The 16,136-nt window shown below is 40.6% G+C and overlaps 1 protein-coding gene across 1 annotated transcript in view; it reads left to right on the forward strand.

Annotated features, from left to right (window-relative positions):
• Window positions 1–16,136, forward strand: part of SYNE1 (spectrin repeat containing nuclear envelope protein 1) — a 385,453-nt gene that overhangs the window by 258,090 nt on the left and 111,227 nt on the right. Inside the window, exons 102-107 of the mRNA XM_007458743.1 lie at window positions 4,105–4,206; window positions 8,920–9,039; window positions 10,598–10,798; window positions 12,977–13,150; window positions 14,205–14,333; window positions 14,915–15,111. Coding sequence (XP_007458805.1) covers window positions 4,105–4,206; window positions 8,920–9,039; window positions 10,598–10,798; window positions 12,977–13,150; window positions 14,205–14,333; window positions 14,915–15,111 — 923 coding nt within the window. The remainder of the gene's footprint in view (window positions 1–4,104; window positions 4,207–8,919; window positions 9,040–10,597; window positions 10,799–12,976; window positions 13,151–14,204; window positions 14,334–14,914; window positions 15,112–16,136) is intronic.

Raw genomic sequence — 16,136 nt, forward strand, 5'->3', positions numbered from 1 at the left:
TTAAATTCAACCAGTGAAGCTCATATATATGGCATATTATAATGATAATTTCCAGTTGATAAAACTGGAGTTTAAAACATAAGACCAAAGAAACATGCAGGAAGTAATAAAAAGCATCCTTTGGGAATACTTACATTCTAATTGAATTTTATTTGTAGCGGACACAGAAGATTTATAAAATAGATTCATGTAATACATGTAACTAGGGCCAAGGGGTTGATGTACAATTTTGATTTCCAAAAAAATACTGTAAAGTGTCAAATAAACATACCACTAGCCAGGAAATGTGGAATTTTCTAGATATTCATCTAGAGGGACAAATTATCATTGCCTTCCAGTAGTTTACATTCTTAAAACTGTAAACTAAAATTATCACAAACATTTGTGTATCATTTCTCTATTCACAAGAAATCTTCACATGTATTATTGACATAATAGTAATACTATGATTTTTATCACCTACTGCTGTATAACCTTAGCTGCTTCTCTGACCTAAGTATCCTCAACTATTAAACCATGCCCACAGTAACTACCTTTTAGGGCTTTGTGAGGATAAAATGAGTTAAAATGTGTAAAATACTTTAAACAGTGTCTGAAACATAGTAAGCACTCAGCAAGTTTTGTTACTGTTGCTGCAATTAATAGTAGTATTTATGATAATAGATATAGGATCTAAAACCAATGGAAAAGTTAAATTATTTCTCCAAGGTTATTTAACCATCAAGAACTGGAGCCAGGATTTGACTCAAAGAATGTTTGTATATTTTATATTGTTAGAATGATGGCGGGGGAGTTGGAGAAAAGTAGACTTATTCAAGATATATTTGGAAGGCAGAATCAATAGGGGAACGTCTGTTTGGATCTAGGCAACAAGAGAAAGGGGCACTGCTGAGGAACTCCAGGGACTCTGACGTGAGCATCTGGGGGGCATTGGCTGACAGAAAAGACAGGTGGGAGCAGTGCCATGGACCAAGGGGCAAGACTGGGTCGCTAGCAGTCCACTATCTGGGCAAGGATATCGGGTAGAATTAAAATACTCAGGTGAATAGTCGCAAGTCTGTGGCTTAGAAGAATGACCTGCCCTGGCTATTTGCATTTGTATCTGTTATGCTGTGTAGTACACAGAGAGGAAAGAACATTTCCCTTTCAGTTAGAAAACCTGGGGTTGATTATTTGGGTATTTTGTCTTGAATGCAAGATCTGATTGCGTGTACATCTGTACACAGTATGTCTAAAATCAGCTAAGCTGTTGTGCAACTTACGGAAACTTGTTTCATTACTCTAAAATGCCTCTTGCATAAAATAACACACTGAGTTTTAATAGCATTCTAGTCAATTGGCCATGAGTGAGGTGGGTTAAAAGTGCAAATGGGTGTATCACTAGGAGGCATGTTTCCCTTTTTCAAATTGCGTTCTCTATGCTGGTGTCTCTGGTACTTTTCAGTTGTTACTGGTAATCATAGCCAGTCAGAGTAAAAACTGAACTAAGCACGAATACTCTGGAGCTTATTTTGGGTAGAGGATCAAGAGAAGAACAAGTAATCTTGAAATTCTCTTTCAATCATCTTCTCTATTTTTCTTCTGCCAACAAGTTTCTACTTGCTGGTGGCCAGCTCACAAACAAAAACTGACATTTCAAAATATCTGTGCTCCAATTTAACTGAGAGAAGGAGTTCCAATGTTAATATAATTAAAAGTCAAGTCACAAACCATTTTATTTTACTTTTCACTGAGCACCTGGTATACTCTAAGTGCTCAGTGCTTATTGGAATGGTAGCCTTCATTTTCCAGTTAACTTTTTTTTTTTTTTGCGGTACGCGGGCCTCTCACTGTTTCGGCCTCTCCCGTTGCAGAGCACAGGCTCCGGACGCGCAGGCTCAGCGGCCATGGCTCACGGGCCCAGCCGCTCCGCGGCACATGGGATCTTCCAGGACCGGGGCACGAACCCGTGTCCCCTGCATTGGCAGGCGGACTCTCAACCACTGTGCCACCGGGGAAGCCCCCAGTTAACTTTTGAGTATTAGCTTTTGCCAGACGCTAACGTTATCCTATACCCAACAGACAATGTGGAAAATGGGTAGATGTTATGTAGAAGTATGTTATCTACATGGAGTCACAAGTTAATTATCACCTATTCTGTATTTTTAAAACTTTTATTCATAGACTTAAATCCATATAAATTTCCTAGACATTTTTATAGTTGAATATTTTATTTAAAATTAAAAATGAAAGAATTTCTTATTGAACGAGCAGGGCAACACAACTGATTTTAAAACTTGAAACTTCCTGTTTCTCAAACAGCTAGAAGCCCACCTCTTTATGCCCTACAAGTAATTCTAGTAACTGTAAGAAAAAAATTGTGACGTCTGTTGTGTGTGTAGTATATAGATACCTTAAATACCCTGCTGTATCACAAGTGTGGTATTAAGAAATGGTTAAAGCCTTTGGATTTTCATTCTTAAGAAACAATCAACATCCGTATGGTTATCAGCACATCTTAAAGTCTTTTATTTAGTAATTTTTAAATCAGTCGTATTCTCTGCTTTACTTTCTTCTTGGCTAGTCTCTGCTAGTAATTAGTGCAGCTTCTAGAAATGTGAACTCTGTTCTCTATTACCTGAGGTAGAATATGATTAATCTAGAAAATGTGCTATTGAAAATGTAAAGATGATATACAGGAAATACATATACCCTCTTCATTTCTAACCCACCTTTATACTTATCTACTCATTTAGATTAATGGAACTAATGTTTTTCTAAATACATGTAGGTAATAAGGACTTTATTTCTTTTGAATCTGTTCAAATGAATGGGAACCTCTTTTCTTATGCATATAAACAGATAAATGTATCATGGTTCTAAGTGGCCCACGTGGCCTTACCCTGAACACAGCTGTTGACACAAGCATTGTCATAACTCATAAGCAGAACCCTTGTTTCTGGCATCGTTTTTCCAGTGCTGTTCTTATGATTTCTCATTTAGTCTGCAACTAGGCTTGCAGATTGGTTTGGGTTTTGGTTAGTGGCAGTTATTGCCTCTTAGGACCGTATGCTTTTCTCTAAATCTCATGTTCAGTTCTATTTCTTCTTTTCTTTTTAAACTGCATAATACACCTATTTTGCTTTAACCTTGTATTTTGTGTTATAATGCTGCCATATATCCTTAAAGACTTTTTTTTCTTCTTTGGTGTGATTATCCTTCTACTCATGAGACAGTCAGAATTTTTGCATTTTGGTACCATACACCCATGCGATCAGCTCCAGCTGAAGAGAATGTGATAAGTCAGACTTCAGACTCTGATGAGCAGCCAGCCCATCATAGAAGTTTCTAACTAATAAGAAATAGAGCTTACTTGTTGATATTTCAGGAGAAAAATTTAAAATGTTATAATTCAAGTTTGGTTCTAGTTCATTATTCCTTTTAGAATTGAGTATCAAAAGTCTGAGAGTTATCTCCTTTCTGTACAAAGTTAACTCAATATAAGTATATTTGGACATTTAAATGAGTAATGTTTATGAATAGGCTTAGCTAAGATCTTTTTGTGTTGTCTTTTCATATGTCTTGGGTCATTGTGAATAACCCAATAATGTTTATCTTCTAAACTTCCGGATGGCTTTTTATAAGCTTGTGCACATTCTTTGAAAATAAGAGAAAGAAGGAAGTGAGGGAGAGAGGGAAGGAGAGGAGAGAGGAAAAAAATTAAGAATAATATTTTTCCCCCAAACACAGCAACACCTCCGGGTTGTTTTACTAGCTAGAAGTCCTTAGTATAATATTTCTGCTGCAATGTTTAAATGTGCTCATTTATTACAGAAATAATAAGAACATTCGGGTGACCAATATTGCTTTTTATCTGTGTGCTTCATCTCCATCTGTGTTGTGTTGGAAATGCTTTGTATAACAAATCTAGCACTGTGTAAATTTTTTAGCACTTGTATAAATTGTTACCAGTTCCTTTTACTTTCCCATAAGATAATATTGTTTCTTCTGGAAACAATTAAATTCCTACCCCTGTATATTATTTCTAAGAATGTGTGTTATATTTACAACCATTTTGATTTTCCTGTTACACATGTTAAGCCTTCCTGTTGCTTTCCTCCTTAGAATGATCTGAAGGTGCTGTTTGCATCACTGGCTGACCACAAATACATCATTCTGCAGAAGCTGGCAAATGTGTTTGAACAGCCTGTGGCAGAGCAAATAGAGGTATTTACAGCTGCCTTTTTCCATAAGAGCAAGTGCGATGAGTAGATCTGATTTACTCTGAAATTCCACATATTCTTTGGAATATTAATTCTTACTGTAGCATTTTTGTTTGTCATCTATTTTGTTTTTAAGTACCAGCTTTACAGATTACTTTGACTCTGTCACTTACTTCTGTGTGTAACCAGGAAATGTGAGAGAGGAAGAGGTGTTAGTGACAGACGCTGACCTGAACGTGTTCGCCACCTAACAAGGAGATTAGACATGAACCTCAATGACACTCGACAGGGAGTCAGACCGTCCTGGTAGCATTACACATGAAGCATTATGGATGTTTAGAAGCTGAGAGATTACCTTCAGCGGCGGTAGGATTAGGGGAAAATTTTGTAAAGGGAAATTCGAACTGGACTTAGAAGTTTGGACACACAGAGACTGGGAAGAAAGGTGTTCTAGTAAAGAGAACAGCAAGAACAAAGGCATAAATGTTAGACCATTCAGGGCACTTCGGGAGAAAAGCAAGTAATCCTGTTTGGCTGAACTGAACAATGAACAAAGGTGATTGAGGGGGAGTAGGGTTCAAAGAGAAAGTTTGAAGCAACTTGCAGAGCCTGTTGAATGTCAGAGAACTTGGACTGTGTTCTACAAATGAGTGGTCAGCTTTATTGCTTGCGCACATCATTGGTTAAACCAATAAGCACACACCACAAATATACGTGTATTTACTTATTTATAAATCATAAGCAGGTACTGTGTTATAAAGCATACACACAACTGAAAATTAAAAATGCATGTGGTTGTATATAAAGGAAAGACATAGTGTTGCATTCTCATCGATCATCTTATACACTTTATACTCACCTTGGAGACCACTGGCAGTGGAAAGTCACTAGGGATGTTTGGGGGTGAGGATAAGTGTCAGTGCCAACTCCTGCATCTGGTGCTTGACATGACAGCTCAGGAGGAGGGAGGAAATGGGAAGGATGTTACACAGAACATCCCATTTCATAAACTAAGTAATTATGAAAATGTGTGCTTTAATAGAATTGCACACCCTAGTTTCAGTAGACCTCTAATGGTTCTGTGGGTAGAGGCCATAGGGAATCACCTGAAATACAGACCACCTCAAATATTTCCCTATAGGATGAGATATCTAGATCTCTCTCCCTCTCCGACCACCTAAAACAGTTTGCAAAATTATATTTGAATATGTATCTTTCTGCACCCTAATTTCATCTGTTTTTTAACAGAGATCCCTCATTCTTCCCAAATTGAAAATCATTCTTCCGTGTCATAACTTCTACTTGAAAGGACCCTTTTTTATTTTTATTTTTTATTTTTTTTTCTTTCTTTTTTTTTTTTTGCGGTACGCTGGCCTCTCACTGTTGTGGCCTCTCCTGTTGCGGAGCACAGGCTCCGGACGCGCAGGCTCAGCGGCCATGGCTCATGGGCCTAGCCGCTCCGCGGCATGTGGGATCCTCCCAGACCGGGGCACGAGCCCGAGTACCCTACATCAGCAGGCGGACTCCCAACCACTGCGCCACCTGGGAAGCCCTATCTTTATTTTTTATTTTTGGCTTATAATGTACCCAATCCCAAACAGAATTTGAGCAGCCATAAGAGTGCTTTGCTTTGAATTTCTCATGTGAAGTTTAGGATATGTATGATCACAAGTAACACTTTTACTGACTATTGACCAATGCAACCAATGTAAATTCCAGAGATAAAAATAAATTACTCCTGATTTCACTGAATAAATGGAAAGCAACTCAAAAAGTGCTAATTCCATCCCTACCCTCCTTGGGTTAAAGAGGTAACAGTAGCAGAAGCATGGGGATATATTCATCTTTTGAGTCATGTCATTCTGACCTAGAGCAGACCTGTTGCCCCATAAGCCTGCTGCACAGCTGTCTTCTTCAGTCTCCCTTTACTACCGTTCTGAGAATTTCTTTCACTTCTCCCTTCTGCTGGGTCTTCTCTTTCCTGAGCTTCAGGTCTTTCTCTTTACTGTATTGCTTCCTTGTTTCCTTAGTGCACATCCTTACTAAGAAAGGATGCATGCTACATATATTTTTCAATATTTTGCATGTCTGAAAATGTTCCAGTCACATGCTCACATACTACTCATACTGATAGCCTGGCTCTTTATAGAATTCTTGGTCTGTTCTTTATAGAGCTTTGAGGCTTTTGCCCCATTGTTTTCTAGCTTCCAGTGTTGGCTTGAGGAATTGAAAATTGTTCTAATTCCCAAAGGTCTCAGTGTTCTGAAATTTCACAGTGACATGCCTTGGGGATAGTCTGTTTCATCCACTGGGCTGGGGACTCAATGGGCTCTTTTGATCTGGCAGCTCTCATCTTTCTATTCTGGAACATTTTCTAAGAGTTATTTAAATAGTTTTCATCCCTCTATTTTGTCTGTCTCCCTTTCTGAAACTCCTTTTGGCAGATGTTGGATGTTCTGGTCCAATCCTCTAACTTTCTTATCAAGGGACATTTCTCTCTGTCTTTTTGCTCTGCTTTCTGGAGACTGTCCCTCAGTTTCAACTCTAAACTTTTCTATTGACTTCTGCATATCTGCTCTCATGCATTTAATCTCAGAGCTCGTTTCGATTCTCCAAAGGATCCATTTTTGGGTAGTATCCTGTTCTTTTTTAAATAGATGCATTGTCTTTTATAATCTCTCTGGTATATTAGTGATTTTGGGGTTGAAAGGGTTTTGGAGGGACTTTGGGGGGAGTTTTTTATTTGTTGGTTTTTCCTGTATAATCTATTGCCCTCCAGGTTGCTTTTAATTTGTCTGCTTATTTTGGTCTCTGTCTTTCATGTTAGAGGCTTTTCTCAGCTATATGGAAATGCTTTGTTGTCTCTTCACATTTAGGATGAGAGACTGAATGGGAACTCATGAATGGATGGGGCTTGACAATTTTGAGATTTATTGAAGGATGATCTGTGTGGGCTATTGGAGAATCCTTGTGTCAAATTTTTTAGGTCTTTTCTGTTGGTCTTTCCATATTCTCCCGCCCACCCCCTTCTGTCTGGAGAGTAGAAACAAGGCTTCAGCACTCTAGGAGACGTAGGGGCTCCACATTCAGCATTCAGTGGGTGTTGTCACTTTATCCCCTTGTTTTCAGTCAAGGACTCAAGCCCACAACTGTGCCTGATGCCCCTCAGTCCAGAGACATCTGTTTTACCTTCTCCAGAAAATGAACTTTCAGTCTTTGACCAAGGAAGGGAAGAGCCAGTGTGGAATGAGGAAGGGGACCTGGGAATCGAAGTGCTCTCTAAGCAGCTTTCCACCAACCCTCCTTATTTAGCACCCGCCCCATGTTGCCCAGGGTTCCAGAGGTTCCTGTTGCTTTAATTTGGTGATAAAGAAACCCTGCTAGCTTAGGATTCAGCTTTCTCAGATTTCCTAAGTCAATTCCCACGTATCCTTCTGATTTTCAGCTTTTGCAAAATTTTGTTGGTATTACCCTCTTCCCTGGTTCCTTGCCCTTGTAGATTTATGAAGGAAAAACACCCCAGAAAACTAGCAAACAAAATATCGGCAGTGGTTGTAGTGGGGACTCAGGAAAGAGAAAATAAGACATGTGCGTTTCATCTGCCATTTGGAGGAGTCCATATTCTTTTCATCAGGGCAGCTGAGGTTGCTTTTCTTCCAAAAGCCTTCCTCGACTGCTCCAGGATTCACTGGTGTCTCCCTGCTCCGAAGTCCTCTAACAGGGATGAGCTGCCCCAAGCTTAGTACATAACTGTATTCAGCCTTGTTTCCTTTTCTTCTGTTTACTCAGGCTTCCTAAGCAGACTGGAAGCTCCTTGAAGGCCAGGTTGATGCCTTGTCCTGCTTCTGTAGACCTCACCCTGGGAAGACAAGGCTCAGCGCTAGCTGTCGCTTTCATACTTGATTGCTTGCCCTCCCATTTCACAACGGAGTAAGCTCTCTCTGACCATGCTGTAACATAGTTTCCTCTTTCCTCACTGCATCTCGCTTCAAAGATGCTCAGAACTGCGTTTCAGAAAACCAGAACACGATCCCCTAGAACATCTTAGGCAAATACCTTTTTCTAAAGACGTCTTAAAATCATGCTTCTTTTTCAGGGTGCTATTCACCATTTCCCTTATTTGTTCAAGGAAGCCATTGTTCTCCCAACCCTCCATGCTAAGCCCTTCCAACCTCCTTACCTTTTTTGTTTTTTTTTAATTTATTTTTTTAGAAGATGTTGGGGGTAGGAGTTTATTAATTAAATTTATTTTTGCTGTGTTGGGTCTTCGTTTCTGCGCGAGGGCTTTCTCTAGTTGCGGCGAGCGGGGGCCACTCTTCATCGCGGTGCGCGGGCCTCTCACTATCGCGGCCTCTCCCGTTGGCGGAGCACAGCCTCCAGACGCGCAGGCTCAGTAGTTGTGGCTCACAGGCTTAGTAGCACCGCGGCATGTGGGATCCTCCCGGACCAGGGCTCGAACCCGTGTCCCCTGCATTGGCAGGCGGATTCTCAACCACTGCGCCACCAGGGAAGCCCCAACCTCCTTACCTTTAAAATATCTGGTCTGTACTAAAGGGCCTTCTTTACTTTTCTGTTTAATGGGGGACCATCATTTTTATGTTGCATGGAAAATGTTTTAGGTGGAGAAGAGAGGAACAGATTAGGAGACACGATAATCATACTTTGCAAGGCAAATTGTTTATGGGAGTTTTAATAAAATGTCATAAATCTTATATAGGCAATACAGCAGGCTGAAGATGGGCTAAAGGAATTGGATGCGGGAATCACTGAGTTGAAAAGGCGTGGTGACAAGCTGCAGATTGAGCAGCCTTGGGTGCAAGAACTCTCCAAACTCCAGGTACAGTTTTCTACCAATGGCATTCAGCTTCAATGGTACATCCTAACTGGAAGTCAAGAAAAAATTATTTTCTCTATTGTTTCAGGCTTTCTCTATAAAATTCATGTCATTTAGGCCCAATTTTTCTTCCAAGTAACTCTTAGAACATTTTCTGAAACTTTTATCATATTTAGTATAATAAAATAAATTGACATATTTTGAGATTTACTGCAGGGCAGTCTGTGCATTTGTTGGAGGACCCTGTGTCAAATTTTTTAACTCTTTTCTTGTATTTTCTTGTATTCTCATGCTTTGAAGACTTTTCTGACATTACTATTATTCCGATGGCTAAGCATTATAGCATAGTTTAGTTGTGGCATGTTATTTTCTACTGTAGAAAAGTTAATAACTGGCAGTCCTACCTAGAAAAGTTTAAAAAAGGCTATCTACCCTGTTTGTACTACACCCAAAAAAATTTTAAGGAAAAAATACTTAAGCTAATACTTTTAGAAAGTATATTTTCTCAAGTTCAAAATTATAGTTTATATTTCATACATGTTTGAATGGAAAAGAGACATTGTTTCAATTCCAGAACAACAACAAAAAATTAAAGGTAGCTGAAATCCAAACAGGCTTCCTGGCATCTTTCAGGAGTAGAGAATTAACACTTTGGATTAGTGTTTTTCTAAATCTGGCACTTAGGCAAGAATCTGATCTCAGGTTGGTAGGAAGATACTGGGATAGTAAACCAGCAAAGTGTAGCGTCTGAAAGGCAACACAGTTACGTTATATTAAGAAAAAATTAGTGCATGTGTCAGGTTTTCTCTGCACACACGCCTTATTACAGAACCATTGAGGGATTAATAGTATGAGTCCAATGCAGGGTCACAAGTTCTTACTTTTGAGAAAATAAAATACCTCTTATTTTAAAAAGAACATTTTTATTTCAACTATCTCATTCCATTATCTAACATTTCATCATGTGATGAGCCCATGGCCCCGACTCTGTCCTTTTTAGACAGTTTTCCGACAGTACTTAAATGTCAGGTGTAAGAGTCAAGCGTCATAGCTGTAAATAGGCATTAAAGTTGAACTTTTCCAGATTGAGGCATTTTGGCCTGCTAAACCTTAATGTGATACATTAATCAGGTCCATATGGCTCAAATAAATTTTGTATTTGGTGTATCATTGTCCGCTAAAATGTCTTTCCAGCTTAAATAGTTATTTATTTACCCCACCACATTTGGCAAAAACTGCCTTTTTAAGTTTTAAAGGCTTTCTGCTCACATTAAACTCCTCTGTTTCTGTAGCTCTTTATTTAAGGAATAGTACCAAATCTGATTATTGCTTAGCAGACCAAATGTTGAGGATGCTCTATTCAGTTACTCTAAAATTAGAAAATTTGAGAGCATGATAAAAATTAAAGCTACATTTCCTATGACGTTTCCCTCAGCCACAAGAACAATTTTTCAGCGTTTTAACCCCACGGAAACTATTGACATCCTGTGAGCACAGGTGTTAAACGTACCTCATGAAGAGGTAGGTTTGAATTGAGCGTGGGTATCTGTCTGTTTCTTAGGACATGTATGATGAGCTGATGATGACCACTGGCTCCCGGCGGGGCAGTCTGAACCAGAATCTTGCACTGAAGGGTCAGTATGAAAGGGCCCTGCAAGATCTGGCTGACCTGCTGGAGACCGGACGCGAGAAGATGGCAGGAGACCAGAAAATTATCGTGTCTTCCAAAGAAGACATCCAACAGCTACTTGACAAACATAAGGTAAAAAAAAAAACAGAGAGAAAGAAAATGTAGTTTTGAAAGCACATTCTCACTCACTGCCATACATTTAGTAAAACCTAACATTATCAATCGTTTATGAGTTTCTACGCATATAAGTTACTCTTTAAAATGGTCAACAAATGTATATTCAAGCCCACTGGCACTCAATAGCACAGAAAAATTAGAGAGTATATATTCCTATAATTTTGTAAGTGAACAAAGAATACCAGCCTTACCAGTAATTTTAATGATTAGTATCAGCCAGGCTTTCTCCTTCCTAAACTGCAGTGGACAGGAAACCCAGGGACTCTCTTCAAAGGAGCCCAGCTTCATTCTTAATTCTGCCCTTTTCCTTTGCATCCCTCACACCCATGTGTTCATCTAGTCCTAGGTGTTCTCTCTGCTTTCCCTTGTCCTGGCTGAGAACTCCCCACTCGGCTCTGGGAATGCAGAGCTGCCCATTCAGCTCTGGACTGGCTTTATGTCTGTTGCATGCATCACTTGGCTCTTCTGGTCCTTAAGTACATGCGCCTCTGGTTACCGTGGGCCTCAGGAGTTTCTTCCTGGGGACGGCAAGTGTTTTTACTATATAACCAAACTTGGGAAGCCTGAGAGTGTTCCATCAGTGTGTACCGTAACCAAGTTCAGGTTAGACACTGCTCCTTAGTGAAGGAATGCCTGTTTAATGCACACACACACACACACACACACACAAATTGCATTATTAGTATAATATTACAAAAATAACAGTTTTGCCAGTTCAGAGACTCAACCTCCCAGATAGTGGAAATTTCTTATGAGGAAACTTTAAAAATTCCCTAAGATTACAGATGATTATCATTCTACCATTACGTAGCTCTTTGGTGGCTTATAAAGGTAGATTTGGGCGGGGGGTGGGGGCGGCGTGGAGAATTGTACTTGTTGCTATTTTTCCCAGAGGTTTTTGTCCAAAACTTTGTGATTTATTAAAGCCTTATCATTTGGCTTTGAAAACATTGCTTTAAAGTTCACAGCTGGTTTTTCTCAAATCTTTGACCATAGCAATAAAATATCATCCTGAGTTATTCCAGAGGGGAAACTGGGATCAATGAGTATAAATAGCAGAGAAATAAAGCTCAGTAGATGAAGAACTCTAAAAGGAGTAGGCTGCCATTGAACAGACCCCCTCCTGGCCATGAGAAGTCCATCCAAGGCTGTCAGGGGGAGACGGGATAATAGGAATATGAGCTTTCTGTGAACGTTGGGCTAAATGACTTCCAAGTTCTCTTCCAGCTTTAAGATTCTATGATGTAATAATTGTCAGTTGAAAATAATGGTTCTAGCTTCTCCTGACCAGACCATTTTCTGAGGGAGAGCTCTGTGTGACCTTGGGCATGTTGCATTAGACTGAGTAGCGCAGAGTCTGTAAAGTGGGAAATAAAACTACGTATCTTATGGGGTTGTTATGAGGATTCAACGAGTTAGTTGCTGAAGTGTTCATAGGGCACCTGGCACGTAGTGTTAGCTGGCACTCAGTGTTAAAACACATTTGTAGGGTTGTACAAGACCTGCAGTTCTGCTGTGTGTAGGTATGTTCTGAGGGAAATTTAAAAATATTAATGCCAATTGGTGTGTGTCCAGCTGTGCTTGGCCATGAGTATTAAGTACAAAAGAGTGGAGCTCGAGCCCAGCCCTGGAGGAAGAAAAATTGTAAATGTGTCAAGTGAGGACATTGCAGGAGGTAGAGTGCAGGCAGAGGCTGAAGGTGGGGAGCGGCCTCTCATGTGTCCCAGGGACAAAGGAGGCCAGTATCTGTGGTGGAGGAAGCAAGTGTCCACCCAGATGGTACCAGGAGGAGTGGGGAAGGCAGACGAGTGTTTCAGCAGCAGCTTGCTTCTGAAGGGCTCTGTTTTGGGGACAGAGTATCTGCAGCACAGCACAGTGTAGGTGCTTTGAGTGGGGGACCAGGAGAGGCCAGTTAGGAGGCTGGACCCCCATCCCAACCCATCCCACCCCACCCCACCCCACCCCCGTCTCTGCAGGAAGCTGTGAGTGCCTGGGTAAGTGGAGGCCAGCAGGGGAGGACCAGTATCACACATATATTAGCCAAGTTCCATCAGCTTCCAGGTTTGAAGCAATTTTTATCGTAAGGTAGTAAATGAATGAGTTGCTGACCTCTTTCTATCTGAAAAATTGCAGGAGTACTTTCAGGGCCTGGAATCTCATATGATCTTGACTGAAACACTCTTCAGGAAGGTTATCAGCTTTGCGGTCCTACAGGAAACTCAGTTCCACACAGACCTGATGGCGCAGGCTTCGGCTGTGCTCAAAGGGGCTCACAAGAGGGGTGTGGAGTTGGAGTACATTCTCGAGGTGAGCCCCTGATGCCGCCCCTCCCCTACATCACACTCCCTACTGCACAGCAGACCCTTCAGGCAAGACACCTTCGTTCCTGCGATTTGCCTCCTATGACCTCGGAGGTGTCTCAGACTCAGCATCATGTGTTGCCTGTGCCCCTGGTGTTTCCTGTCCACATTTAGGTAAAGGCTGTGCCTTACTGTGAGTTCAGCTAGATGAATACCAGTTTCAGACTGGGCATGACGATATTTGGGGTCACAATAGTTGGACTGAAAAACTGCTGACTTTTGCTATACATTATTGAAAAAGACTTCACATGATTAAAAAAAGATTTTCTGATTTTAAATAGAATACAAATCATAATTTTCTTTTATTTTTTTTTTGACCACGCTGTGCAGCCTGTGGGATCTTAGTTCCCCGACCAGGGATTGAACCCGTGCCCCCTGCAGTGGAAGCACAGAGTCCTCACCACTGGTCCACCAGGGAATTCCCTAAAAATTATAATCTTAGAATAAGTGATTTGGGATTTCTCCTTAGTAGAATGTCTATACTATATATTCATATTTCTTAAATGTCTGTGTGGGTTTTTTAAATTTGCAAATGTAATGTATTTAGTTCACTTACTTTGGAAAGTAAACACACCGGTCCCTTTCACTTAAGTCATTCGTTCATCATCACTGCGGTAAAGGATGAGACTGTGAATATCAGCTGCCTGCTGTGTTCCAGGTGTGCTGCATACGTTATTCTATATAATCCTCCCAATGGACGAGATATTATTATCCCCATTTTTTTTTTTAATGTTGAAAATGAGGGAGGTCAGAGAAGCGTAGTAACTTGCCCCGGTCACACAGCTACTTAGTTGCAGAAGTGAAAGCCCGTTCACAGTGCTTTTCAAGGTCACCATCTGATGACTTGCTTCAAAGCTATCTTTCGCTCCCCAAAGCAAACCCCCAATGCAGGCATCTCCGACATGTCTTTAAAGAGACTGTCAGGTGCATATTTGCACATGAAGAGGACTACTCTTCCTTAATGAGGATGTTTAGCTCACAGGCTGATGCTGTACTTCTAGACATGGTCCCATCTGGATGAGACCCAGCGGGAGCTTAGCAGGCGGCTGGAGGTGGTGGAGACCAGCATCCCGACTGTGGGTTTGGTGGAGAGCGAAGACAGGCTTATCGACCGGATGACACTCTACCAGGTCAGCGTCTAACTGACAGCTTGCTGTAAAAAGTCGCCACAGTTCCTTTGGAGGTTTTCCCATGGTTTTAACAGCATCTAAACAAACTTGCAGTCAAATATTCTATTGAGTACTTGAAGTATTTGTTTCGCAATAGAACATAGAAAGGTCTTTTTTTTTTTTTAATGAAAGCCCCTTTTGAAAATTTAGCCTCCACCAAGCGTTGTCCACTTGTTACACTGAAGTCACACTATCCTGAAATAATCACAGTTTGTTGTTTTTTAATAAAGCACTAAAATGCCTTTTATCTTCTTATTTTTGAGAGAGCTCTTTTTGAAAACTTAGCCTCCACCAAGCATTATTTTGTACTTCGTGTTGGTGTCACACTATTCTTGAAATAATTATACTATGACGGTTTTAAGTGCACCTAAAGTCATATTCTTAGATATAGATGAAAAGTCTCGAAGCTTCTAATGAAACTTGGGTGCAAATAGTTGAAATTTGACTAAAAGGTAATGGGAACATTATGGAGAACTTATCATCTTTCGGGGAGAAAAATTGCATTATCTCAACTTTTGACCCAGTATTTTCAATCATTTTAGCATTTGAAATCCAGCCTTAACGAATACCAGCCCAAATTACATCAGGTACTAGATGATGGGAAACGACTTCTGATATCTGTTAGCTGCTCAGATCTAGAAAGCCAGCTAAATCAACTTGGAGAACACTGGTTAAATGACACCAACAAAGTGTCTAAGGAACTTCACAGATTGGAAACAATATTGAAACACTGGACCAGGTAATACAGTGACTCTTTCGCAGATTTTTACATTAGTGCTGCAGGGTATTTATAAGGCTATTGGGTACCTGAGTTGACGAAGATGTGGTCCCTCTAGGAACTTATCACAGAGTTTGGAAAATAAAGACAAGCACAAACCTTCCAGTTGGATTCTTGTATAACTGTATAAACATGTACTTAAAAATGTGGCGGGGAGGCAGGCATTATGCAATACCTCTTACCTTTGAGCTGTTGTCTCCCCTGCCTACTGACTGTACATGGGTGGTCAAGTAAATCTTAGAAGGAGAGAAAGAAGAGAACGTTTGTTTTGAGAAGGTAGAGGTTTTCTTGAGGGCAATGGGAGGTATTCAAGAGAGGTGGGGGGGGTTGATTTTACATAGTGAAATCCTTATTTTTATGCCACCTTTATTTCTAAGAACTTTGAATAACAATCATGTAATAATTTTCTTTTTTAAAAAATTTATTTATTTTATTTTGTTTGTTTATTTTTGGCTGTGTTGGGTCTTTGTTGCTGTGTGCGGGCTTTCTCTAATTGTGGTGAGCGGGGACTACTCTTCATTGTGGTGTGCAGGCTTCTCACTGCGGTGGCTTCCCTTGTTGCAGAACATGGGCTCTAGGGCGCACAGGCTTCAGTAATTGTGGCACGTGGGCTCAGTAGTTGTGGCTCGCGGGCTCTAGAGCACAGGCTCGGGTCGTTGTGGCACACAGGCTTAGTTGCTCTGCAGCACCTGGGATCTTCCCGGACTAGGGCTCGAACCCGTGTCCCCTGCATTGACAAGCAGATTCTTAACCACTGTGCCACCTGGGAAGCCCAATCATGAAATATTTTCTAAATAGCCTCAATGTGAAGGAGTAGGAGAAAGATATTTTTATTTGCAACTTAGAGATGGGAAAGCTGAAACTCAGAGAGACTGACTTCCTTAAGGTATGGATGTTAAGAGAAGGGAATTTGAGAGTGTCAACCCAGGGCATTATTCTCCCAAACCTGTTGTGTCTCCTTTTTTTTTTTTTTTTTTTTTTTGGTA

Source organism: Lipotes vexillifer, unplaced genomic scaffold (genome assembly GCF_000442215.2).
Source record: "Lipotes vexillifer unplaced genomic scaffold, Lipotes_vexillifer_v1.1 scaffold639, whole genome shotgun sequence".
Taxonomy (NCBI): domain Eukaryota; kingdom Metazoa; phylum Chordata; class Mammalia; order Artiodactyla; family Lipotidae; genus Lipotes; species Lipotes vexillifer.